A 27,491-nucleotide genomic window follows, 5' to 3' on the forward strand; every position below is an offset into this window, starting at 1 on the left:
CTTCATTGGCTGATCTTCTAACATGGACAAAAGAAATCTCCGATCCTGACACCCAATCCAAAATCTCCTCAATAAGGCTGAGACATTCTAAGAGTATTAAATTGCTTCGGACATTCTAAGAGTATTAAATTGGTTTTACAACTAATCATTGTTGTTTTACACATGTTGGAACCATTATATAAGCTCCGCAACCACTAAGGAACCACAACGAAGTGTTTCCGAGGATTTAAGTAGTTCCAAGAGTCTAATTTATGGTTCCAAGAGTGCAAGTTGTGGTTGGGACATTTTAAGAGTATTAAATTAGTTTTACAACTAATCATTGGTGTTTTACAAATGTTGGAACCATTATATAGGCTCCGGAACCACTAGGGAACCACAACGAAGTGTTTCCGAGGATTTAAGTGGTTCCAAGAGTAATTTATGGTTCCAAGAGTGCAAGTTGTGGTTGGGACATTCTAATAGTATTAAATTGGTTTTACAACTGATCATTGGTGTATCATTGGTCTTTAAAACATGTTGGAACCATTTTTTGGAACTCTTGGAAGTCGGACGCATAGTTCGGAAGTCCGACACGGAAGTCCGAACCCAACGGTCGGACTTCCGAATGAAACCCAGTGGAATTGACAACTCTACTGGTTTCTTTTGGAAATCCGACACCAAGTTCGGATGTTTGAGTCGGACTTCCGAACCAATCTTCGGACTTTCGAATGGAAGCCTGTAGAAATGGCAATTGTACTTGTTTCCCTCGGAGTTCTGAAAAATGGTTCGGAAGTCCGAATCGGACTTCTGAAGGAAACCAGTAGAGTTGTCAATTCCACTGGCTTTCGTTCGGAAGTCCGAAGTTTGATTCGGATTTCCGTGTCGGACTTCCGAAAAACAGTTTGGACTTCCGAATGGAAGCCAGTAGAAATGGCAATTCTACTGGATTCCCTCAGAATTCCGAATACTGAATCGGAATTCCGAATACTGATTCGGAAATCCGAATGAATTTTCGGACTTCCGAAGAAAACCAGTAGAGTGGGGTATAACAATGGCTTTCCTTCGGAAGTCCGAAGATTAATTCGGCTTTCCTTTTCGGATTTCCGAACAACTATTCAGACTTCCGAACGGAATCGAGTAGAATTGGCATAGCTACTGGTTTCCGAATTCCGATTTTTTTTTCGGAAGTCTGAATTGGACTTCCAATTCAATTTTCGAACTCCCGATGGAGTCTAGTTTTTTTTGGGCACACCCTATTTACGTCATGGCCCACTGTGTTTTTTGTATTGTCTGGAGGGTGTATGGGGTCTTCATTAGCATTGATAGCGATTGAAATCCAAACTAGTGTGTCCCTTTTTAAACATTACGGGTTAAGTAGAATGTGTCATAACCCTATTGTGTGGCTTTTTTTAACCCTGTTTGCTATTTCGGTGAATAAGGAACCCTGTTTGCTGTTTGTTATAAATGGCAACAAGAACTACAACCACGAAAAAATGAATAGAAACATACTATACAATCAACAACAATGTCTCTCAGGTAAGAGTGTCCATAAATTACAGGGATAATTTCTCATGTGCTGAATAGACTTTCATCCACACCCTGTACCATATACAATCATATGCAACAATATACAACCACTGCCTTATACAAACATTCATCCACAACCACAACCACATACAAACATGGAATATAAACATAATGTACTTTACAATCAACAACAATGTCTCCCACGTAAGACTGTCCCTAAGTTACCTTCCGAACAACCTACACGGATACTTTCCCATACACCCCATTCAACATGTCGGAAAGTAGAGAACCTCTCATAGCTGTAATATCTTTCTGGGTGAAATCCAAACTAGCGTCGCGGCTGAGGTATTCCATCTCTTTCAAAACAAACAACCCACAGTCGTGGCTGCAAAATATGAAGAATATGCAACAATAAGAATTAATCGCTTATGTAGGTTTCCCTAACTGAAGTAATTGCAAGTTACATCACCCGTTATCTTGTATGGGCCGAAGAGCCACTTCATCGATGGGGAATGCACTTATATCAATGTCTTTCACACTTTTGATCCATTCAACAAGGTAATTAACCAACAAATCAATAATTCTGTACGTTAGGGCAGTAGTCAGCACAAATTAATATTTAGCCTACGAATCAAGTTTAGGGTAGTACTCACAAGGGGTTGCACCCTTACGAATGCGTGTGATGGGCTAGAGAGTCATACAGAAAGAAGGTACGCTGACCCATATCCATGACTAGAAGAATCCAATGAACCATATCTATGTTGATTGGAATGAGTACTTTTCTTAGCTCTTCAAGAGGGATATTCTCTATACGATTTAAGAATCGGGAACATGCGTTGGGATTTTCACATCTATCGGCAATTATAAGTTGCTGCAAGCACCAAATACAAAAAGCATTAGTTATAATACAAATGCATTATTTATAAGTCACTTTAATCTCACCGCTAGATGAGTAGTAAGGCAAATGCATGCTCCACTTTGTTTTTTCCGCAAACATTCCTCCCTCAAGTTCAAGTAGTCGGTATATACATTAACAATCTATAGGTTAGCGAGAAGGAACTTAACAAGAAATGTGTAACAAAGCATTACTCACTCTTAACAATGAACCATATCTAACAAATAACGTAAGATCTTATCGGAGATGACAACCGCCCTCTAGGATCGGTTAGTATAAGCAAGTCTTCTTTACACATGTAATAGCCATCACTTTCAATGACTTTGTCACTGCAAATCCAGTAAAAAGTCATCTCCCTCTATGGACCTTAGCTCATATTAGTCTTCTAAAACAATATATCTATGAATTTAATCGGACAAATTAGAGTTCCTAAAAATGAAACGCGCTTTTCACCACAATCTAGGTTGTAAGGAAATTTACCAAGGTTGTAGCACTGCCAATGCATCCACCTTCATCACTGCAGGCCCGGTGACATTGCAAAGAGCATCATTGCTTTCCTGTGAAATACGGTGAACTGAGTGCTATACTAGGTTGTAACCTCTTTCGACGTTGCTTCACATTTTTTCAATGCTCCCAATCAGTTTCTTATCTTGTTTCTTATTTGGTTTCTTACTCTGACTGGGCTTCATATCGGGACTGTCAAGCAAGATAGCAACCATATTAGCTGCAGCATCCCTGACATCCTGAGTAATCTGGCTATTAATAGAGATATGTTCCACGCTATCATCAACCAAATATTTTTCCACTGTTAAGAATTAACAACGCAGCAGAATAACGATGCAAAGATAAAACGAAAGATCATACACAGAACACACAGATTTACATGGTTCACCCAACCAGTTTGGTATGGGCTACGTCCACGACAGAGCGACAAGCCAACGATTCCACTATTCTGAAGAAAAGATTACAAAACCCTCACACCTCTCTGGGGCGTCTCCTGATAACATATCCCTTTTATATGGCGTTCTAAGACGCGTTACAATAAAGAGAAAAAACCCTAATTCATGAAAGTACGAAACTACCCCCAGTATAAAAATACCCTAAAAAATTCGGGACCGCCGCAGTTGAGGTAGAGTGTACAGTACTTTCCAGATGAGACTGAGATCAGGCTTCACCAATAACACCCACATCATACTCATTATCCATAGTAGCAATCTTCTTCATATCATCTACAAATACACCATCCCCTACTTCCCCCTTGTCACTCACTATCTCGGCTTCCCCATCCTTATTTTCAGCCTCTTTGTTTTAAGCACTTCTTCACCTTCCCTCTTTGTCGTCCTCTTCATTGGGACATCATTCCCTAACTGCAAACATTTCCTCTTTTTCGAATCTCTCCCGAACAAATGAGTTTTTATCTCCCTTATTTCACGTTCATGTTTAGCTATCCTCTCCAACAAGGATCTCTTTGTTACAGATTCATCTACGTCGGACTTCTCATGTGCTCCTCTTCCTCTCCTACTTCTCCTTTCCCTCCCCTGCTCTGTCGCAGTTGGCCCCATTGAATCCCCCACTACAGGCACAATTGGACCCATGCCATCCCCACTGACCTCATTGTAACGGATTTATGTACTTCAGACTTCCCATGTTCCCCTCTTCCTCTCCTACTCCTCCTCCTTTGTTCCCTCCCCTGATATGTCGCAGTTGGCCCCATTGGACCCCCAGTACAGGCACAATTGGACCAATGCAATCCCCCACTGCAACCACAATTGAACCGACTGAATCGCAAGCAATACCAACATCGTCGTCATGATCCTCGATGACAAGTAGAGATTCTTCTCTTGCCACAGCTTCTACCCTCCTAACCACCTAGAATACATTTCATATTATTCATTAGAAATACGACTATAAAAAATAACACAAAAGACATACAACGACCAATATGCATTATACTCTCACCTCTGAGGCTTTCACTGTCCCATCAAGAATACGGTTAATCAACGCTTTATGCTCCATCATCTTCGTATTCATCTGACTGGTCCACTTAAATAGATGCGGATACGCATTAGGACAATTAGGTGCCCATAACGTGGTATGCTCAAATAGCCATACCTGATATCAAACTAGATTAGATCCGTATAAGTTAGAAACAAGAAATTATATACAATGAATGGAAAATTACCTGTAAAAGGATAGAGCAACCCAATATATGTCCCTTTCCATGGAGTGCAGCATGTGAATTTAATGATCTGACCAAGAACTCATGAACGGGATAAGCCCATGCAACATTTCCTATAGTCTGCAGATCAATATACAAGAAGAGGCAAGAAGATGCCTTGTGGTCCTTCTGGGCAAACAACACAGTGCTGCAGAATAGCAATATCAAATGCTTCACAGTCGACTTAACCAACTCTTCTTGGTCTGAATCCATCTCGGCATGAATAACCTTTACCACCTCTTCAAAGGTGGCTGTTGGAGCCCCAAACCTCCAACCATCCACACTATCCATGCTAGACCAATCTAATTGCGGCCTCTCCCATATCATACTTAAACTTAATATTTTCGCTACATCACTAACTAGAAACGGAAGTACAACGCTGCCCAAGCGAAATGCTTTCCGTTTCGGATCCCATTTCTTGACCAATGTGGTCAAAATCCGCTTCCGCAACTCGACATCTTTGAGGCCCTCATGTAGTATCAAATCTGTAAATGGGGTCTCCTTTATCAAATCCCTATGCGCATCCCGTATCCAAATCCTTTTTAGGGACTCGTGAAAGCGTCACGGACAGCATCTAGATAAGACATATTTCAGCTGCAAAAAATGGCACCATGAAACAGTTGAGGTAGAAACACGAGGAGATGCAAACGGAAAATAGAACCGTTACTCACCATGAGGAAGATGCAAATAATTGATAGGAAAGATCCACAATTTCCTTAACTTGGTCCGTATCTGTCGAAACCAACAACAATCACTTGAAACACAATATTAGTCTATTGAAACACAATATTAGTCCTTTGAAACAACAAGGATAGAGCAACCATAGCTAATCACTTGAAACAACACAGGGCTCCCCAAGTCACTTCAAACAACCATAGGTAAAGATCATCAACAACAATTACGACAACCATAGCTAATCCCTTGAAATTTAAACAAGCAAACATCACTTCAAACGACATACGGCTCCCCAACTCATAACAACCATAAGAAACCGTACGAGTGGGAGCTAAACCATTCAAACTTAAACCACGAAAAATCACCTAAAACAGCCATAGCTATATAAATACTTGAATAAAATTCATAACAACCATGACAAACATACCATGCATCCAAGACACAGAAATAGAACCATAATAACATATCATCTATCCATCCATCCATAATAACATATGAAACCCTTATATAACATAACATCCATCCATCCATAATATCAACCACATCAACCATAATAACATACCATCCATCTACATGCCAGAAACAATAAACCAAAAAGAAAATAATTGCACAGTCATCACGTAAAAGCTCTCATCAGCAGCAACGGTCTAATGATCTGGGGGCAACAGACGGTGGACCAAGTCGCTGAGTGAAGAAACCTGCTTGCTAAGTGAGGTGACCGCCGTGCCGTAGTCCTGGCGGAGGGACGTGACTGCCGTGGCATAGTCCTGGCGGAGGGTGAAGACCTCGGTGCGTAGCCCAGTCAAAGCTTGCTGAGTCGCCACATGGTCCTGATGATGAGATTCAACAAGCTGATGAACCTCGGTAAACTAGCCGTGAAGGTACTGACGATGTGCACGAAGCTCCTGCGCAACAAACTCCTGTGATGCTAAACGCGGACCCGGCTGACGAGGGGGCTGAGCAAGGCCTTGTACATTAAGCCGCATGGCCTTCATAGTTTTAGCATTGAACGTAGTAGAGGGACTAAAGCATTCTTCACCACCGTGTATCAGCTTCTCATGGTTGAAGACATGCGTGAGAAGCATCCCGAATGGTAGACTACCCAAGGCCTTCGTCCTGGCGTCCTCCATGAACCTAAGGAGGATATAGCCAAGGTGAACGGCCCTGCCGCGAAGAAGTCGGTACATAATAAATGCCTCAAAAGGCTGGACCATGTCAGCATTGCCTCCGCGAGGCGTGATATTGCTCGTCAGAATCTTGTGTACGACTTTGCACGTACGGCTGAGGGAATTGTAGGATACGTTGGTTGAGCCGTCAGTAGGTGTGCCTCCGCAACCAAGCTGCGTATAGGCGGCAACAGGATCACGTATACAAGCACTATTGTCAGCCATAGTACCGGGCCAAAAGTATATTTTGTCTCCTGTGTTAGGAAGAGAGACGACTTCACAAAACTTTAAAGTGTCATATGGATGGTTTTATTGTTGACTCTGGATTGGAAGACCTTCGAATCTCTGTCGAATCTATAATTGGCATAGAATTGCTTCACGAGAGTCGGGTACGAGTCACAGTGAATTTTGAGAAAATTGACCCATCCAAAGGCCACAAATAAAGGTTTAACATCAAAAGCTTCGAGATCTTTAAAAATGACTTTCCTACCTCGGAGTATGCCCTTCGTTTCTATACGACTGAGGGAACCGACCTTTACATCCTAATTGTCATCGCCCATATCTTCGTCAGAGGCAGGAGGATTAGGGGAGGGGTCACAGACAGCCTTCCCACGCCGTTTGTGGGTGGAAGAGTCTGCGTCCTCATTCACATTCTTCTTTGTTTGCTTGGTGCGCTGCATGACTATAGGGGTTTTGGCTTAGGTAGTTAGGGGGGTTGACAAAGTAAAAAGGGAACCGCTTCCGGTCCTTATCTGCAGAAAGCAGGAGAAGATACTTGGAGGGGAAGATACTTCAAGTAGAAGATAGTTGAAAAGTTGAAAAAGAAGATACTTAGAACAAAGCCATGTTTCAGATAGTTCGTACAAAAACCACTATTTAGAGACTTGGAACCACGTCAAACCAATGTTAGAGGATCCATTAAACCACAAATACGACAGTTGGAACCACATATTAGAAAGTTCAAACCACAATTACTAGATAGAGGAACTACGGAACCACAAATTAAACAGTTCGAACCAACATTACTGGATAGAGGGTCCATGGAATACTGGTTTCAACTTTGTAATATGTGGTTTCATGGATCCAACTTCCATGAAATAATGGTTCCAACTTTCAAACCCCTAATTGAAACCCTTCAAACAGATTCAAGACATTACAACCATTGAAAAGCATTGAAACCCCAAATGAAACCCTTCAAACCATTGAAAACCTATATGCAACCATTGAAATCCTAAATGAAACACCAAGTGAAACCAGTGAAACCATTGAAACCACAAATGCGACCCTAAAACATTGAAACCCTTTGCAACCAAAATTTTAACTATTGAAACCCTTCGGAAACAAAAATGTTTCAAACTATATACAAAAAAGAAACCAAAGATGATCCCATTGAAAAATGCTGAAATAGAGGATCCTTGGAACCACAAATATGAGGGTTGGAACCAGAAGTTAGAGAGTTGGAACCGCAATTGAACTAAAATTGACAATTAGGATAATTATTTCAACAGAAGGAACAATAGGAACCACTATTTTCAGACTTGGAACCACTTGAAACACAGTATTAGACAGTTGGAATCAAAATCACTGATTACAAGGATCCTTGGAACCACCATACTTATTGGTGTCAAGGGTTCTAAAGTCTCAAAAATCCCAAAAATAATGGTTCTGCCTCTTTCCCTTCTGTCAAAAGAGTGCAAAACAAAATTGATAACGGTCCTTCTGCCAACAAAATCAAATGAAACCCTTTGAAAACAAAAATAAAACCCTTAGCCACCAAAATGAAATACTTAATCCTTAAAACCTACAAATCCTCAATGAAATCCTAAGAAACCACAGTTAGACCTTTCAAAACAAATGTAACCCTTTGGAACCCTAAATGAAACCCTTGAAAACATAGAAACCCTAAATTAAATCCTTGGAAACCATAGTCAAATACATGGAAACTAAGAAAATATTTGGTTTCTAAAATATATTTCTTTCAATCCATCCAAACCGTAAAAAACGAAAAATCAACAAAATGAAACCCTTTGCAAACCATTTGAAAGCATTGATAAACTAGAAATCAAGTGAAACCTTTTGAAACCCTAACACAGGAACTAATTATAGCTTTATACAATTTCAATAATGGTTCTAAGTATTTCAGATCCAACCCCCCAAGAAGAAAACCCAAAAAATGAAACCCTAGATTAGATGGTTTAAAAAATACCCTGGGAGAGTTGAAGTAGTGGTTTTGGCAAGAGGAGCTACACTTTCTAGCGAGGAGCGAAGCTTTCCGGCAAGAACAGTTTCCGTCGGCTAGGTAAAAGGAGGAGAACGAGTGAAAAAACGAGTGAAAAAAGAGAGAAAACGAGTGAAGAAAGGTAAAAGGGGGAGAAAGGGTAAAACGAGTGGTTGAAGTGGATGGAAGGGTATTTTAGTAATCTTCCATTCCCTACCGTACCTGACAGCCCTTTTCTAATGAATTTGAAAACCCCACCCTTGATTCACAATATAAAGTAAACTTTGCATTTTTTTAATAATTTACCCAATAAAATAAAGTAATCTTTTATCCCGTACAAAATTTCGGTGAAACTGAAATTACTTAAATTTCGGGATAATATTAAATAATGAATAAAAACCTGACTTTTTGGAGGTATTCCTTAAATTTCGGCCTGAAATTTCGGTCTAAATTTTTAACGTTTCGACTTCACCCAATTTCGGTTTCGGTCTCGGCCGAAACCCGAAATTTTGGATTTCGATCGAAATTTAAAACCTTGGTTTTTTTATAACTGTATTTTGTTGGGGTTGTGACTCTCGTGTTTGTAGTTCCAACAAGAAACTGCTAAGATTTGAATATTTCTTCTCGAAATTATGTCCTGTGTTTAGACTTTAGAGCTCCTCTATTGAAGAATACACATCTATGTGCATAGTTCTAGCATGATCTGCTACTAATGGAGCGGGAGCCTTCATTTTTGGATGAAATTGATTGGGCTAAAACAGATGAAAGTTACAGGGATCCCATCTTCTATGTTGTAAAATTCAGATTCTTTATTGGTAATTGACACTTTAAATCAAAGTTTAAAAAACTAATCAACCGAGCTTATAACTATCCCGGTCACTAATGGGTTGTAAGTGGATCATCTTTTTATTTGATTAAAGTGAAAGAATTCATGGAAAGTTACTTGTCTGCACCAAATCAGCAGGTATATGCTTTTCTCACTTATTTATTTCTTCCTTCTATAAACTGGTGTATTTATCCCACTATTTATGTGGTGGCTTAAGGTTTGTGGGACCTTTCAAGCCTCCTCCCTTACACGATCTCCTCATAAAAACCATCATTTTGACAAAGAAAGCTCTCCATGTTCTCTTTTTTAGTGCGTGTGATGATCGGTCCACCCCAATACTTGGGAATCAAGTTTAGTGTGTGTAAGAACATGGCCACGACAAAAATCTCACCCAAGAGTCCCTGATTTTTGAAAGCCTCCAAAGAAATTTGAAGGGCCAAAATATCTTGGTTATATGTCAGAGAACAATGCTTAGGTCAATATCCTTACAGTGTTGCATAGATTTTCTACTTACACTTTCAGCCAAAATTTAACTTCTGTTTTTTTAATTTGAATGCGAAATTTAACTTCCGTTTCTGCCCAGAAATAATCAATGAGCACAACCGGTTTCTTATTTTCCTTTTTTATTGTTGTTACTGATATTTTGGTTCCTTTTATTAAATATTTTTTTTCCCAACCCCCTTCCCCACTCATCTCACCACCAAATACACCGTTCTCATGGGGTCCAATGTTTTCCTTTGTTGAACTGTGCATCGCTCGGGGGTTTCTTACTAGTGTGTATAAATATATATACCATGTGCATATATACATATAACACACAGACACACACATGCTTCTTCAAGTTAGTTTTCTTTATTTGTTACTGTTTTCTTTCTTTCCTTGTGGTATATGTCAGCTGCTTAGGCTATCGAAAGGGAAAAATGTTTCAAAAAATCACTGTAAGTGCGCTTAAGTAGATTTTGGTGAATTCTTTTTGAAGAAAATAGGTTTTAGTATTTTGGTTATTCTTTAACAGATTTTGGTATTACTTTAGAATGAAAATAGGTTTTTAAATTTTCCCTTTTTTTCTTTTTAGGTTTCAGTGAGTACGGCATCTGTTTCTGAAGATAGACAAATAAGGATCAATATATGGTGTGATTAGTTTAATTAAATACTTTTGTCGCTACTTGCTTCGAATTTTTTATATGTTCTCGTCATATGTTTCTCAGATACTTCATTTCCTGGGGAATGAAGGGCCAAAGACACCTGATCCCAGTAAATATATACGGTATATCTATAATCGGGTAATTCTTGAAAATGCTACTGTCCGTGCTAGTGCCGTAAGTACCTTGGCAAAGTTTGGCGCCTTGGTTGATTCATTGAAGGTACTCCATTTTCTATTCCTTTTAGCATGGTTAATTTAGTTAGTGATTTGTTACTTAGGGACTTAAGGACTTTTGTGCAGCCTTGTATATTTGTTCTGTTGAGACGGTGCCTCTTTGACAATGATGATGAGGTGAGTTCAAGCTAAATATTTGAAGGGCTTCATGTGCCCTCTTGAAGTTAGTAGATATCCTTTTTTTTAATGTCTAAGTTAGTAGATATCTTTGATGCATGAAAGTTTATTTATTTAGTTTTGCTAGATATTTAATTTATTTGTTGGTTTTTGCATCCTCATTTTTTAAATAAAATGATCTGATATGATATGAACTGTGTTTTGATTCTAGTTTGAGCTCTTTGCACTCAAAGGTTGAATTCATGCTGAAAATGAGTGGGATTCAGAATATCTTGGCCATGGTGGTGGTGTATTGGGTTGACATGATCTGGATCATCCAAGTAATCTGGGGGTTTTGTCTGACCTTCCTGATAATTACATTGGTAGTTTAAACTTCACATGAACTGTAACCCAAAACTTCACATCTAACTGTAACCTAAAACTGAAGTTTTGTTTTTGTATAATTTGTTTTGTTGGACCTCTTTCTACTTCAGTGAAAATGTCTTGATTCTGAGGCTGAGTTAAATTTTTATGATTTATTTGGTTAGACCTCTTTCGCAAAGGCATATAGCGGAAGATGTGATATCAAGTTCAAGGATGCAGTCGGGGGATTTTTTATTATAGGGGAAGGCTGAGGGCAAGGTGAAAGTATTAGTTTAGGGAAATTTTAGGGGGAAATGAGGGGAAAATAAAGAAAAGGGAATGACAGGTGGTTGAAAGGGTTGAAACTTGAAAAGGGCAGTGGGAACGGTTGAAAAGGTACATGAAACTGTTGAAAGGGCACGGAAAAAGGTAGTAAAACGGCGTAAAACTAATGAAATCTTGTTGAAGGGAGGTTGGTCGAGTAGGAAATTGTATGGGTAATCTAATGGGTGTTGGGTATAGGCATAAAAGGGAGAATTTTGTTGGTTTAAAGGGTGGTTCTTGGTTTCAAGAATGTAAGTTAAAGAAAACAAGAGGTTGTTAGGATGGTCGGTTAACGAAGGGAGGGTGTTTTGGTTGTTAAAGAAAATCCAAGAAAGGATGATGCAATCGGTTAAGGATGAAGGTAGTAAGATTGGATGGTAGTTGGTCTTCAACAGAGGGCAAAGGGTAGGAAAGTTATGGAATTGAAGAGGCTACGGCTGAGAATAATTTTGAAGGATGGCAGTTTTTGCATGATGCTTGGGTTTGGGTGATGTTATTGGTTTCTAAGGAGAGTGGGCTGTTAGGCGTAAAATTGGCTGCAATGGGTGTTAAAGAACTCGTTTAGGTCCTGCCTACGGCTGGGTTTATGCCTTTTATGGTCTGTTAAAAACAAACCAGAAATCTGGTTGATGGGTGTATCTTTCAGCTAAGAGGGGCTTCACGAAAAGTGGTTGGAACCAAGCCTGCGGGTGATGGCTTGTGTGAGCCTGGTTTCTTGTGGTTTCAGGTGTAGGTTTCTGGTTTGGAAGGGGAAGCAAGATGTGTCCGAACTTGTGACTGAACCTGGCAGCAAATATGGTGTCTCGGCTGATGGCTAAGAAGCATGGGTACTCTTCGGAGGCCCACGCACCTGTATTGGTGTGGGTGCGCCTGGGTATTCTTTTTGTGCGTACCGGGTGCGCACCCAAACAGCAAACAAAATGAAAATCCAGTTTGGGGGCTTGCGTACGTATCGAGTGCGCTTGGGTGTGCACCCGGTTTGAATTAAATCGAAAATTACAGATTTACATTGGAGGGGTTGTCCCAATTAACAAAAGGGGAGGGGGTGAATATATCAAAATATCTATAATATATATATCCCGTAACTTAGAAGTAATATTAGATTTTGGTGATGTTACTGTTAAATGATTGTTCTCCAATTAAATTGTTTGAATTCTTTAACAAAATAATTAATTATTTTTTTTTTATAAATATATAATAAAATATAAAAATGTATTATATTTAGTGTACCCCCAACGTACCCGTATCCTTTTTTTTTTTTTTAAATCACGTATCCACGTACCCGTATTGTGTCGTAACCGCACCCCGTACCCGTATCCGTGCTTCATTGGCTAATGGATAACTGAACAAGGCTGTAGGCTCCTAAAATCAAGGGAAAGGTAAAGAGGAACCCGTTGGTCTACTGGGTTGTACAGTTGATGAAAGGAAGGAGGGGGAATTGGGAACTTCTTGTGGAGAACCTAGGTGACGAAGAGCTTCTTGCAGCTGAGTGGGTGAAAATCTTGTAGGGAACTATCTCGGCTGATGAAGATGATGATAGGGATGGTATTTCAAACCAAGAAAGTCTGGTTTCAATTGAGATTTGCTGTTGATACCCAATTGAGCAGAATTTTGATGGGGAAAAGAAGATGAAAACTAGAAATCTGTCTAGATTTGCAACTTTAATTCTAAGGTTGAAGATGAAGATAAAACAGGGCAGATTTTCCAACCCAAAATTCAAACTTTATTCATAAATCAAATAGCCATCCAAAATGTTTACAAGCATGCTATTTATAAAGTTTTGCTTTGGACGGTTCCTGCCTAAAATAACCCTAAAAATAGGAAAGAGAAAAGGACAAAAGTAATCCTAAAATATCTCTACTCCTAAAAAATAGTCAAAATTCCTAAATTGTAGCTAATTTTGGATGACCAAGCACATTGAGAATTCATCCACATAGAAATCCTAACAAAACTAAAATAAAGGCTATTTTAATCCAATGGAAAAGCTCTAATTAGAAACTAAGAAACTAACAGCTAAATTTTGGATCCTTGGTGATTAAGGACCATTAATTGTAACGTCGTCCGATATCTGGCTTATCTAGGGACGATCGTCCTTCGGGTAATGTGATCATGGTTTTAAATTTCAGCGTTTCGGCCGAAATATTTCGGTTTCGGCACAAACCGAAACGAAATTCACATGAAGTCGCTTCTTTACAAGATTTCGCCAAAATTTTACCAAAATTTCACCGAAATTCCGACTTCGAATTTCTCCAAAATGTCGCTAAAATTTCGATTGAAATTACATTTTTGGCGTGTTTGGTTGCGAAAAAATGGAAAAAAGTTGGGCTTTCACTGGGATTTAAAACACCGTGTGACGTTTGGTTGTTGTTTTTTTTGCTTTTTGGCATTTTGACCACCTGGGATGTTGGGAGCCGGTTGGCTTACGTGGCTGACAAAAGAGAGCCGAATGGCAAACCATGAAATCGACGAAATTTTGGTGGAATCTTCGGGTAATGGAATTTTGAAACGGAAGGGCGTCATTTCCAAGCAAAATTCCAGACATTGACAGGCAACCAAACAACAGAATTTAATATGCCAACTTATCTTCTCTTTGACTTCCATTCCACCCAGCTCCTCTTTGACTTCTTCAAAACTTCCGCCCCAACGGACTACCAACATCCAAACAGAGCCTTTTGGACTTTTTTACAAAATTTCCACTGAAATTTTAAAAATGTACACCGAAATGTTATAATTTCCCCCGAAATTTATGAAATTTCCACCAAAATAGCTGAAATTTCAACTGAAATCGTCGAAATTGATACCGAAATTTTAGACATTTCGGTCGAAATTATAAAAATAAACGAAATCATAATCATATTTTTACATGATTTCGGCTGAAATTTCGGCCCGAAACAAAAACATTTCGGTTTCGGTGGTGGCCGAAACTGGCACCGAAACCGAAATTTAAAACCTTGAATGTGATATGGCATCATCTTAAGCTTGATCGACGATTTGTGCCATCCGTTGGTTGGTCCAAGGGTCCTGGTGAGTCCGATAATTGATTTGAAGCTCTCGGCCTTTGAACGGATGGGATGCATCTGCATCAACTTCTTTTACTTCAATGAAAATGTCTCGATTCTGAGTTTGTGTTCAATTTTGTATGCAAGTGCTCTCTGCTGTTACAGGCTTCCTTGTTTTTGAATGGTAGATGTTATAAGCCTCTTTGCTGTTATAAGCTTCTTCTCTGCCTGTTTACAGGTTTATTCATCTAACTTACTATATAGTTGTTTCATGCCTTCTGTCTCAATGAGTTTGTCCTTGGTGAGGCCCATTCTCAGGGTAGATACAAATCTTGGAAGAATTTGGAGCCCATGATACTCCTTGACTAAGCCTGTACTGGTATTCCTCGACAATTCTAAGAAAAAAAATCCGGTATGTGGCTTTAGTTGAGAGTCATTAAATGGAAACTCTCCCCGAATGGCTATATTAGTTGATATTCTCTGATCCTTTCAGAGCTAAGCCTATTGAGTTTTCTATCCCAAACGTATTTCATGTTGCATTAGGCTACATATCAAACCAAATACCAAAGCATAATCTGTAAATTGGATAGGTTCTGGAGGAAATGTGTGATTGCTTTAGACCTAATTCTCTTTCTTGTTTGCCGGTTTGACTTGGATATCAGAAAATGATATCATTTCAGCTTCGACTATGTCAATCTCACAGTGGCTTCCCTTTATTCTCTATTTATTTGTTCCATTTCTACTGGTAGTTGTCTTCTCTCATCCTTTTTCTTAAGCATCTATACCTGCTAATGTTTGTTATAGGTTCGTGATCGGGCAACGTTTTATCTGAATATGATTGGAAGCAATGATTCAGTTTCTGAAACTGACAATGATGTAAAAGAATTTCTTTTTGGCTCACTAGATGTGCCACTGGTGAATCTGGAAACAAATCTGCGGAGCTATGTAGGTGTTCTTCCTGGTTCTTGGTGCTCAGAATTGTTTTAAGTTTCATAATCTCACGTCTGTTTAATATAGGCACAGGAAGCTTCTGAAGAACCTTTTAATATTGCTTCTGTACCCAAGGAGGTTAAGTCACAGCCTCTTGCTGAGAAAAAAGCTCCGGGTAAAAAGCCAGCTGGTTTAGGTGCTCCTCCCAGTGGTCCCACATCACCTGTTGATGCATATGAAAAGATGCTTTCCTCCATTCCCGAGTTTACCAGTTTTGGGAAACTTTTCAAGGTTCTCTTATTCGTTCTTTGTTATGTAGGTCATTAATGTGTGTGATATTATTTTTCTCATTTGTACCGTTTATTTATCTAATTTTTTTTTGTTTATCTTTCAGTCTTCAGCACCGACAGAGCTGACGGAAGCTGAAACAGAATATGCGGTTAATGTTGTCAAGCATATTTATGACGGCCATGTTGTATTCCAATTCAACTGTACAAATACCATTCCTGAACAATTACTGGAAAATGTAAATTGTTATTTCAGAAAGCAAAATTCTTTATGTCATTCTCCTTGCATATCTCTTTACTTTCTGTTTTTGCATTTACTTGCTTCCAGGTTACTGTTTTTGTGGATGCTTCTGAAGCGGAAGATTTTTCAGAAGTTGCATCCAATCCTTTAAGAAGCCTACCTTACGATTCTCCCGGGCAGACTTTTGTGGCTTTTGAAAAGCCTGAAGGAGTTGCTGCTGCTGGGAAATTCTCGAACATGCTAAAGTTCATTGTTAAGGAGGTAAGACATCTCCAACTAGTTATTTTGGCGTGCCTACAGCTTATTAAGTGTTCCATTTTAAACATTTTGGCTGGTTCCAGTTTGCATGCATTCTGAGTTCGTTTTCTGTATGGATTTTGAAATATTCTCATGATATTCTCTCTCTCTCTCTCTCTCTCTCTCTCTCTCTCTCTCTCTATATATATATATATATATATATATATATATATATATATATATATATATATATATAGGGATTTGCTAGGGACCATCGCAAGGCATTTCACGCCTGGGCTGTTGCATTTGAGTGCAACCACCTCCATGAATTAAATGACTACCTTGATGAATTGAATGAATGAGACACAATCTGAGCATGTTTGGCTGCTCTCACATGCAACAGCCCAGGCGCGAAATGCCTTCTGCGATGGTCCTAAGCAAATCCCTACACACACACTTGCGGGTACGAAATAAATGTCAAGGGAAACTATATGCTCTCTAGAGTTCTATCATCAATTTTTTCTGCGATGCCTATCATATTTCTCTTTAAAACTTCTATAGGGAAGGGAAAAAAAAGGAAGGAAAAATGATTGTAACAGCCGCCCAAACCATTCAAAAAAAGGAAGGAAAAATGATAAAAATCTTTTCCATTGGTTGTATTTGGTAATGTGCTTTTGATGAAATCACCCCCTTAACAATTAAAACCACATTGAGAATTCTCTCTCATGGTAACTGATGAAAACATATGATTCATAAGAAAAATGGTTAAGATGATTGAAACTTACAGTTAAAAGGATCCCCCTGTTTATTTGAACTGACAGTCAAGGTAATATCTATTTATAGGAAATGATGGATGCTCCATCAAAACTATGATGACTCTATGACCTGCTGAATCAAATTTAGTCAATTTGGTTTGGGTGACTCAGATATTTGTTTCTTTTCTCCCCAGGCAACCTGAGTTGCTGTAGTCATGAGACTAAGTTGCCCATGCTTTTAACATGTTTTTACCGGTGTTTAAAAACTCACTGCATCAATCATCGACTTGGCGGAGTCGAATCAGTTTCGGCCCTACCCAGACGATCAAAACTTAACTGTCCAAGTCAATAAAACACATGCTGAGTCAATAACTCTCAAATCAACATAGTTTTGTCTTGGGCGAGTTTTTAGGACGAGTTTTTAAATATTGGCTTTTTCTGAATGAATGGGATTTAACAAACACTACCATCTTATTACCCCCACATGCAGTGTATTCCGAATATCTGTTATATCAGTGGTTCTTAATTATCTGAACATATTCAGGTTGATCAAGCAACGGGGGAGGCAGACGAAGAGGGTGTAGAAGATGAGTACCAGTTAGAGGACGTTGAGGTTGTTGCAGCGGATTACATGTTGAAGGTGGGAGTTTCTAATTTCAAAAATGCTTGGGAAAGCATGGGCCCGGATTGCGAAAAGGTTGACGAGTATGGCCTTGGTGTAAGGGAGAGCTTGACTGAGGCTGTGAGTGCTGTCATCAACATTCTCGGCATGCAGCCCTGTGAGGTTAGTTTGTTATTATGACTATGTCTCTCCAACAAAGCTAACAACTTCATGTGACTACAAACCCTAGATTCTTTTATTCGTTGACTGCAGAGACTGTTTAAAAAACCATGTCTGTTAATGCTGCTTTATAGAAAGAGATTCAAATATCCTAACGAATTAACGATCATCGTTAGGATTGGTACTAATAATCAACCTTAGGATCCCATCTGGAACTCATATGTTAGATTTGGTAATGCTGATCTAGTGTGGGCCATCATGAAGAGATCCACATGATCCTGGTCCGAGACCAAAAGGGCCATCTCATCCATAAAATTAATTGGTACAAAAAACAATGGTGTAGCTACCCTTGGTAAAGCCTAAGAGACACCTTATGGATCAAAGGATTGGGATCACCCAATCAATGTAGGACTGACGGCATGGGATCGATGAATTTAATGATCAGATACGTGTGGCATTCGTGGGGCCCAGGGCCTGATTTTTTGGACAAAATCCAAACTATGATTCTTTGGATAGCATTTCGCTAGGCTAGTAAAAATTCAAAGTGGGTTATCCTTGGTGTATGTTTTGAGTGTTCTTCAACAAGCTCTCTGTTTTAGTCTAGCCTTTACTATACATGCATCCCTTCGCAGATAAAGAAAAGGACAAGAAAAAAAAACTTTATATGTATTTTTTTGGGTGATGAAGAAAACTACTATCTGAGTAAATTTTGTATCCTATATCGTGTATATTTCACAAAATGCTATAGTGTATCTGCTATTTTGTCAGCATGCGAAGATAAATTTTCGTAATTCACAAGTATTACAAACTTCTCTAGGATAACTTATTTCTTGTTAAGTTCATTGACTCTGGTTGCTGACAAACAATGTGTTTTTTTTGTTTCTGTTTGCAGGGAACTGAGGTTGTCCCCAGCAATTCGAGGTCTCATACATGTCTGTTGTCGGGCTTGTTCATTGGCAATGTGAAAGTGCTGGTCAGATTATCTTTCGGGATTGACGGGCCCAAGCAAGTGGCCATGAAGCTTGCTGTCAGATCCGAAGATGAAGCTGTCAGCGATGCCATCCATGATATTGTTGCCAACGGCTAAATCTAATGCAGGGATCCTCTTTTTTGAATGGCAATGATTTATTAAGAAAAAATGGGGAAGTCCCGGGGACTGAGCTTAAGACGTAGGAGCCTTTAGAACTTGGTCCTGGCTTTTGTTCCAAAGTTAGATCCGGGACTGAGGAGTAGATAAGTCTCCATTTTCAGGTTGTGAATTAGCTTGAAGCACATACATCAAAGAAACAAACCCATTTTCAGGTTGTGAATTAGGGTTTGGGAGGGCGTCCATGAAGTAAGAAGATTCATTTGGTTTCCTGCATCTATTCATTACTACTTGTAGCTTTATTCAAGACAAAATGCTGCATTAATAATTCATTAGTACCTGTAGCTTATTCAAGTCCCTCAATATCAGACGGATGGTTTAGATAGTCTAGTGGGGATAGCTTTATGCTAATCAGGCTGCATTCAACAGTATCTACAAAGGGCTCCTTTGAGTGGAATGATCCGGGAAAACAATTTTATTTATCGATGGTGAAAGGCAAATTTTTTGTTTCTATAAGGGTGTACAGGAAGGGCATGCATTTGAGATCAAGACCATTGATCATGAGGCCACCCACACATGGTCTTGGTCCCTTTTGTTTTCTTTTTTCAAAAGTGACAAAAATATATTGATAATTCATACGAAGGATACATGAAGAAGGGACCAGGAGTCCCTTATGGATTACATCGTATGGTGGCCTAGGATATAACTCCCTAGCCCTAAAAGATAAAAATTCCCAGAACTATTCACCCTGTACATTCCCCTCACATGGTCTTGGTCTTTGTACCAAATGCATACCTTATGTGTAGGATAAAGGGCTACAAAAGCCAATGGTTTAGCCTCTCTGTGTGGAACCCTAAACAACAATGCTTGATGGATCATGGGCCTAATCTTCTGATCTAGACGTTCAACGCCTTTTAGTCGGCCCTATGGTTGCCGTCAGGATTAATGGAGAGGCATGGAAGAGGAACCCTTGATGGATCACTTTTACGATCAATGGTAAAAAGCAATTTGCATGTTTTTAGTTTTGAACTGAAAAAACGATTACATGACTTTTATGTTTTTCCGTCCCTCCTAACAGATTTGTTTCTTCTCTTTGCATTTTTCTCTTCTTAGAGACTTCGCATATCTAGAACAATAGGTATCCTATTCTTTCACTTTTTAATCGGGCTGTCAATGGATCCGGATTGCACTTTTTAATCGGACTGTCAATGGATCCGGATTTACCTATGCCTTTTGCCACGATCCATTCAGATTCCTTATCAATAGAATCGTCAGGAGTGTTTATAGGATCTTACTTGAATCTTTTTGGGATTGTTTTTAGGATCATACTTTCTCGAGTCTGAGGGTCCTAGCTCCTACTTCTATTATACACATTTTGGATTTAAAGAAAAGAAAACGAAATGAACTTGAAAAATGTAGGGTAATGAGAAGTGAGAAAATGAGATGTTCTCTGAAGTTTTGAATAGGGTTAACTAATGTTACAAAAATACCCCTGGTGAATAAAACATCAATGGACAAAAATATTAAGGGTATTTTTGTACATTTGCACCATTCATTTGGATCTAGACGCTCTATCGGATTTTGCTAGCTACGATTAGGTCAACTCAACTAAGCCTTTCTCCCAAACTAGTTTCTACCAAGTTGTTTTCGGTCTGCCCCTACCTCTTTTTACTCCTTCAACTTGGCACGAGTCACTTCTTCTCACTGGAGCATCTAAAGGCCTACGTTGGATATGCTCAAACCATCTTAAGCGGCGTTCTCTCATCTTCTCCTCAATTGGTGCCACCCCCACCTTTTTTGAATGTCTTCATTTTTAATTCGATCTAAGCTTGTGTGTCCACACATCCATCTAAGCATTTGCATCTCCGCTACACTCATCTTATGCACATTCTAAGCCGTAGAACATTACTGGCCTCACAACTGTCTTATAAAACTTTCCCTTCAACTTGGTAGGTATTTATAACACTCCCTTTTATACCTAATCGTCTTTTGGACCTCCTCATTCCACCACCAGGTATCTTTAGACGGCGGCCCACTCCCTCTAGATTCTCCAAGTACCTATCTAGCCACTTTCCCGATATAACAAGGCATCTCATTCCACATAATATTAATTCTCTAGCTATGACTAGGTCACAATCTGAAATAATTTTGGATCTTATGATATGGATCCAATAGACACGGTTGGATCCAGTTGATGTGCCCAAATCCTGTCCATCAGCATTTGAATCTTTTGATCCGTTGATCCACCTTAGTCCATTGACCGCATGAACATTTTAATTTCTATCCTTTTTTCTTTAATTTTCCTAACTTTTTCTTCAATAATATTGGGTCTCCATTGTTTGAAAAATAAATTGCATCTTTAGGGGCTTGTTTGTAGGGAACGAACGAGCTTGAGCTTTGTTGAATTTTGGCGAGCCGAACACGAGCCCAAAAAAAAAGCTCGTCACGGACACGAGCCAAACATGAGCCAAGCCTCAAACTAAGCGAGCCAAGCATGAACACCCCAATGGTCCGCTCGGCTCGCTTAGTTTGAGGCTTGGCTCATGTTTGGCTCGTGTTTGTGACGAGCTATTTTTTTGGGCTCGTGTTCGGCTTGCCAAAATTCAACAAAGCTCGAGCTCGGCTCGTTTAATAAACGAACGAGCCTGAGCCGAGCCGAGCCGAGCCAAGCTCGAGCTTGGTTGGGTTCGGGTTCAGCTCGTTTAGTAAGCACATCAAATAAATACCATTAAGTAATATATATATATATATATATATATATATATATATATATATAGAGAACGGTTCCTACACATATGTGTAGATAAGCTATCTACACTCTCGCTTAAAATACAGTGGGGGCCACATTATTTGGGTGATCCAAACCATTCATTTTTAAGGCCCTCACATAGATAGGGTGTCCACAAAAAATCAGATCCATAGGATCATCCTAACCATTCGAACTTTGGAGGCAAAAAATGAACTAATTTGTGAAGGTTTAAAGACATCCATTTTACCTCCACAAATCGTAGGGTTGGGATGATCCTATGGATCTGATTTTTTGTAGACACCCTATCTATGTGAGGGCCTTTAAAATGGATGGCTTGGATCACCCAAACAATGTGGGCCCCCACTGTATTTTAAGCTAGTGTGTAGAGAACTCTCTACACATATGTGTAGGAACCGTTTTCTCATATATATATATATATATATATATATATATATATATATATATATATATGAGGAAAGTGTTGGTGAGCTTAAGCGCCCAATCACATTGGGGCCTACTTTGTTAGGATGATCCGACGACTTAAAATACAGTGGGCCCCACATTGTTTAGGTGATGCAAACCATTCATTTGATGGGCCCTCACATAGATAGAGTGTGCCCAAAAAATCAGCTCCATAGGATCATCCCAACCCTACGATTTTCGGAGGCAAAAATGGACGTGTAAAAACCTTCACAAATCTGTCCATTTTGCCTCCACAATTTGAAGGGTTGGGATTATCCAATGGAGCTTATTTTTTGAGCACACCCTATCAATGTGAGGGCCTATCAAATGAATGGTTTGGATCACCCAAACAATGTGGGCCCACTGTATTTTAAGTCGTCGGTGTAGCTAAGTTAGCTACACGTATGTGTAGCTACACTTCTCTCTCTCTCTCTCTCTCTCTCTCTCTCTCTCTCTCTCTCTCTCTCTCTCTCTCTATATATATATATATATATATATATATATATATATATATATATATATATATATATATATAACGAACATAATCCGAGCTTTAAAGCTCGGCTCCGCTTTATGAACCGAGCCTAAAAAGTTCACGAGCTTGTCCAAGCCGAACTATACAAAGCTCGAATTCGGCTTGTTTATTTGACAAGCCTAATTTTTGGGCTCGGATTCAGCTCGTTTACTAAACGAATTAGCCCGAGCCGAGCTTTTAATGAACCGAACCCAAACATGTTCGGGATCTGATAACAGTTCAATTCAACCCAACAAGAATAACAAGGAGATTCGGAAGCAGAGCAAAGCAAGAAGGGTAAACAACAACCAAGGTGGATGAAGGATTATGTTGCTATAGACGAAAATCTTTTTCCCTCTCATCTTCTTCCTCTTCTATTCTTCTCTCTGTCTCTTCTTAAATTTCCAAATTGAGCAGATCTGAACTTTTAGATCTGTATCATTGATGCTTTCATTGAGCCTCCTTTCCATCTTTCCATGGCTGACAACACACACGCCCAAGCGAAGATCGAAGAACGATTCAAAAATTACCAACAACAACTGAATGATCTACTCCTACTTCAATCACAGCAACATGAAGAGCTCGTTGCCATGATCAAGCAATTGCAAACTCATCCTCCTACGACATATTTTCAGCCCACAAATATGGAAGATCATGCCACCAGTAGCTCGGAAGAAGGAACCTTAGCAATTTCCCAAAGCTTCAGCAAATTTATCCGATTGGATGTTCCCAAGTTCGATGGCTCTGACCCATCGGGTGGTCATTTATGATTGAACAATTCTTCAACTATTACAGTACCCCAGAGGATCAACGATTACTGATTTCTTCATTCAATCTGGAAGGCCCCGATTTGTCCTGGTTTCAATGGGCTAAGGCTAATAAACTTCTCAATTCTTGGCGAGGATTTCTCGACGCCATCCAATTGCGCTTCGGACCATTTCTCTACTCAGATCCTAAAGGTGAATTGGCAAAATACAGCAATATTCTTCGGTGGAGGATTACCTAGCTCGTTTTGAGGAACTATCTAATCAGGTCAGTAGTCTTCCTGAAACATTTCTCATTAGTTTCTTCATTTCTGGACCTAAGCCTGACATTAAAAGAGACGTAATGGTTCTACAACCCACTTCTCTTTTACAAGCAATGTCGTTAGCAAAGATCTATGAACAGAAATATGAAGACATGAAACGAACTTGGAAACCTAATTGGCCTAAACCTGGAAATCTGAGCCCTGGTTTATTGCATACTCCTCCTAAACCACCATTCAAAGCTCTTGCTGCCCCTCCATTACGCCAAATTCCGGTACGAACAAGGCAATTAACACCGGAGGAAATGAAATCAAAACGTGAAAAAGGACTCTATTACTTTTGCGATGAAAATTATAATGTGGGACATGATTGTCGTAAACGATTATACCACCTAACAGCTTTGGATGATGAATATGGCATTACCTCTGAGGAAGACAAAGATGAGATATCCGACAACAATGTTGTTGATACTTCAGAGGAAAATTCTGCGCAGATCAGTTTTCATGCACCGGTAGGTCAAGTCAATCCGAGCACAATTCGAGTTACCGGAATCAATAATCGACGCTCATTACATGTGTTAATTGACAGCGGATCTACTCACAATTTTGTGAAAGGAGTTGCTAAATCTATGAATTGGCATATACTACCTACTCCACCATTCATGGTTGTCATTGGTAATGGCGATTCCCTTCTATGTGACAAAAAATGCACTAACATTAAGCTGACCCTCCTGTCTTATGATTTCGCATTTGATCTTTACATTCTACCCATCAAGGGCGCTGATGTGGTATTGGGAGTCCAATGGCTTGCTGAACTAGGTCCAATTTTAACAAACTATAAAGAGTCCACAATGGAATTTCATTGGAAAGACAAGCCCATTAAATTAGTTGGTGAACCTGATCTCAATCCTTACCCTCTGAAGGCTGCTCATTTCAAAATCTTAACTTAAACAAATCTTGTTGCCACTTGTTATCATTGGTTTGCATTGGAAGTTCTTTAGCTTCTCCTTCCACCCAAGGAAGTCATTCTACGGACATTCTTATTGATCTTCCTTCACCCATTACTGGTCTAAGAGTCTTTGTTACTTTGTCCATGCCCTGGTCTATGCCCAGATTTTGATTATAATGAAGGGATTAAGGTAGTTATTAGAGAGAATTGCAGGGTTATTTGAACTACCCCATTACCTTTACTTGATGATGGCCTTGATGTGTGTTATTATCTCTATAAAATAGAAATGTTTTGATAATTGAGATGAATTCTTATTCATGTTCTATAACTGATCTGCAGTTAAAATGGGATAGTTGTGATGATATGGTAATGGATGTGTTTTTGGATACTCTATTAGACAATTTGATCCACGTCAGGGTCTGATAGCTATTCTTTCATTCAAACAGGGGATAGCGAATGTTTTTGTTTCCATTTATAATAAAAAATTGTAGAGACTTAGGGCGTATGCCCTGCATGCGCTTCTTTCGACTCAATTCATTCAATTGAGAAAATGTCTTTGTATAGCAATGCAAGTTGGTTTAGGCTATGAAAGCAAGTTGGCCTTAGATTTTTATGTAGAATATGAAGATGTTTTAAGTACTTTTAGTGCACTTGCTTCAAGAAGGCAGGTGAATATCTGGAAATAGATATGTTCGGTTTGGTGTTTGTTCCTATATTTTAAATGCAGATTGTATCTGTTGGAGATAGGATGTTCCAATGAAAAGCTAACCATTATTTTGACCTGTCCATTTATGATGAGCTATAGTAGGTCTGCAAAAGCTGAGGGTATAAGATATGTTTCATACAGTGTTAATGAGATGATGTCTTTGATAGTGGTTTTCTTCTTATTGTAGTTTTGCATTGTGAGTAAGTTCAGGGTGTCCAGGATATACCTATACTAGTCTTTATGGTGAGGAATAAATGAAAAGCATATATATATATATATAGAGAGAGAGAGAGAGGAAAGTGTTGGTGAGCTTAAGCTCACCAAACTTATGGTGAGCTTAAGCGCCCCAATCACATGGGTCCCACATTTTCTGTGGTGATCCAAACCATTCATTTGCAAGGCCGTATCATAGATAGGGTGTGTACGAAAAATCAGCTCCATAGGATCATCCTAACCCCTCCATTTGTGGAGGACAAAAATGGGCAGATTTGTGGACAAATAATGTCTGTCCATTTTGACCTCCACAAATGGATGGGTTAGGATGATCCTATGGAGTTGATTTTTGGTACACACCCTATCTATGATAGGGCCTTGCAAATGAATGATTTGGATCACCACAGAAAATGTGGGACCCATGTGATTGGGCGCTTAAGCTCACCATAAGTTTGGTGAGCTTAAGCTCACCAACACTTTCCTCATATATATATATATATATATATATATATATATATATATACTAGTAAAAAACCCCGTGCGATGCACGGGCCGACAAAGAACTGTACGGACCACGTCATAGGTTGATCCAAACCGTCCATGTGATAGAACACAACATAAATAGGTTGTACCCCAAAAATCATTTCCATAGGTTGATCCTAGCCCTCCAATCTATAGAGGTTTCCATAATTCCTCTTAAATCGGATGGTTAAGATCACCCTATAGATTTTTTATTAAAAAACCATAAAGGAGGGGGGTTAAGATTGAAATTATGTGGCTTTAATGGGTGCCTTTGTTAAAAAGCATAAATGAGGGGTAGGATTAAAAATATGTGAGTTGAATAGGTGCATTTGTTAAAAAAAAGTCAAAAAAAGTGATGTGTAATTCTCATAGAATTTTCAAAAAATTCAAAAAAATCTCTTCTTTTCTCTTCTGCTATATAGTATACTAGTAAAAAACCTGTGCGATGCACGGGCTGACAAAGAACGGTACGGACCACGTCATAGGTTGATCCAAACCGTCCATGTGATGGAACACAACATACATAGGTTGTGCCCCAAAAGTCATTTCCATAGGCTGATCCTAGCCCTCCAATCTATAGATGTTTCCATAATTCCTCTTATCTTAAATCGGATGGTTAAGATCACCCTATAGTTTTTTAATTAAAAAACCATAAAGAAGGGGGGTAAGATCGAAATTATACGGCTTTAATGGGTGCCTTTGTTAAAAGCATAGAGGGGTAGGATTGCAATTATCTGATTCAATGGGTGCCTTTGTTAAAAGCATAAAGGAGGGGGGGGTAGGATTGAAATTATATGAGTTGAATGGGTGCATTTGTTCAAAAAAGTCAAAAAATATGAGGTGTAATTCTCACGTAATTTTCAAAAAAATCGAAAAAACTCTTCACTTTTCATCCCAGCTTATTATATATATATATATATATATATATATATATATATATATATATATATATATACTAGTCTTTATGGTGAGGAATAAATGAAAAGCATATATATATTTATATAGAGAGAGAGGAAAGTGTTGGTGAGCTTAAGCTCACCAAACTTATGGTGAGATTACGAGCCCCAATTACATGGGTCCCACATTTTCTGTGGTGATCCAAACCATTCATTTGCAAGGCCGTATCATAGATAGGGTGTGTACCAAAAATCAGCTCCATAGGATCATCCTAACCCCTCCATTTGTGGAGGACAAAAATGGGCAGATTTGTGGACAAATTATGTCTGTCCATTTTGACCTCCACAAATGGATGGGTTAGGATGATCCTATGGAGCTGATTTTTGGTACACACCCCATCTATGTGAAGGCCTTTCAAATGAATGCTTTGGACCATCCTAACAAAATAGGCCCCAATGTGATTGGGCGCTTAA

At 39.1% G+C, this 27,491-nt stretch overlaps 1 protein-coding gene across 2 annotated transcripts in view; it reads left to right on the plus strand.

Moving 5' to 3' along the window:
- LOC143849851 (coatomer subunit gamma-2-like) overlaps nucleotides 1-19,372 on the plus strand; it is a 58,318-nt gene extending 38,946 nt beyond the window's left edge. For both annotated transcript variants that reach the window (XM_077359117.1, XM_077359118.1), the window contains exons 11-18: nucleotides 10,713-10,868; nucleotides 10,949-10,999; nucleotides 15,469-15,609; nucleotides 15,682-15,885; nucleotides 15,989-16,120; nucleotides 16,210-16,383; nucleotides 17,659-17,898; nucleotides 18,788-19,372. In XM_077359117.1, the coding sequence (XP_077215232.1) occupies nucleotides 10,713-10,868; nucleotides 10,949-10,999; nucleotides 15,469-15,609; nucleotides 15,682-15,885; nucleotides 15,989-16,120; nucleotides 16,210-16,383; nucleotides 17,659-17,898; nucleotides 18,788-18,982 (1,293 nt within the window). In that variant the 3' untranslated portion in view covers nucleotides 18,983-19,372. The remainder of the gene's footprint in view (nucleotides 1-10,712; nucleotides 10,869-10,948; nucleotides 11,000-15,468; nucleotides 15,610-15,681; nucleotides 15,886-15,988; nucleotides 16,121-16,209; nucleotides 16,384-17,658; nucleotides 17,899-18,787) is intronic.
- Nucleotides 19,373-27,491: the final 8,119 nt, after the last annotated feature.

Source organism: Tasmannia lanceolata, unplaced genomic scaffold, assembly GCF_043159265.1.
Source record: "Tasmannia lanceolata isolate RefF3 unplaced genomic scaffold, GAP_Taslan_0.1 ptg000018l, whole genome shotgun sequence".
In the NCBI taxonomy this organism is placed as follows: domain Eukaryota; kingdom Viridiplantae; phylum Streptophyta; class Magnoliopsida; order Canellales; family Winteraceae; genus Tasmannia; species Tasmannia lanceolata.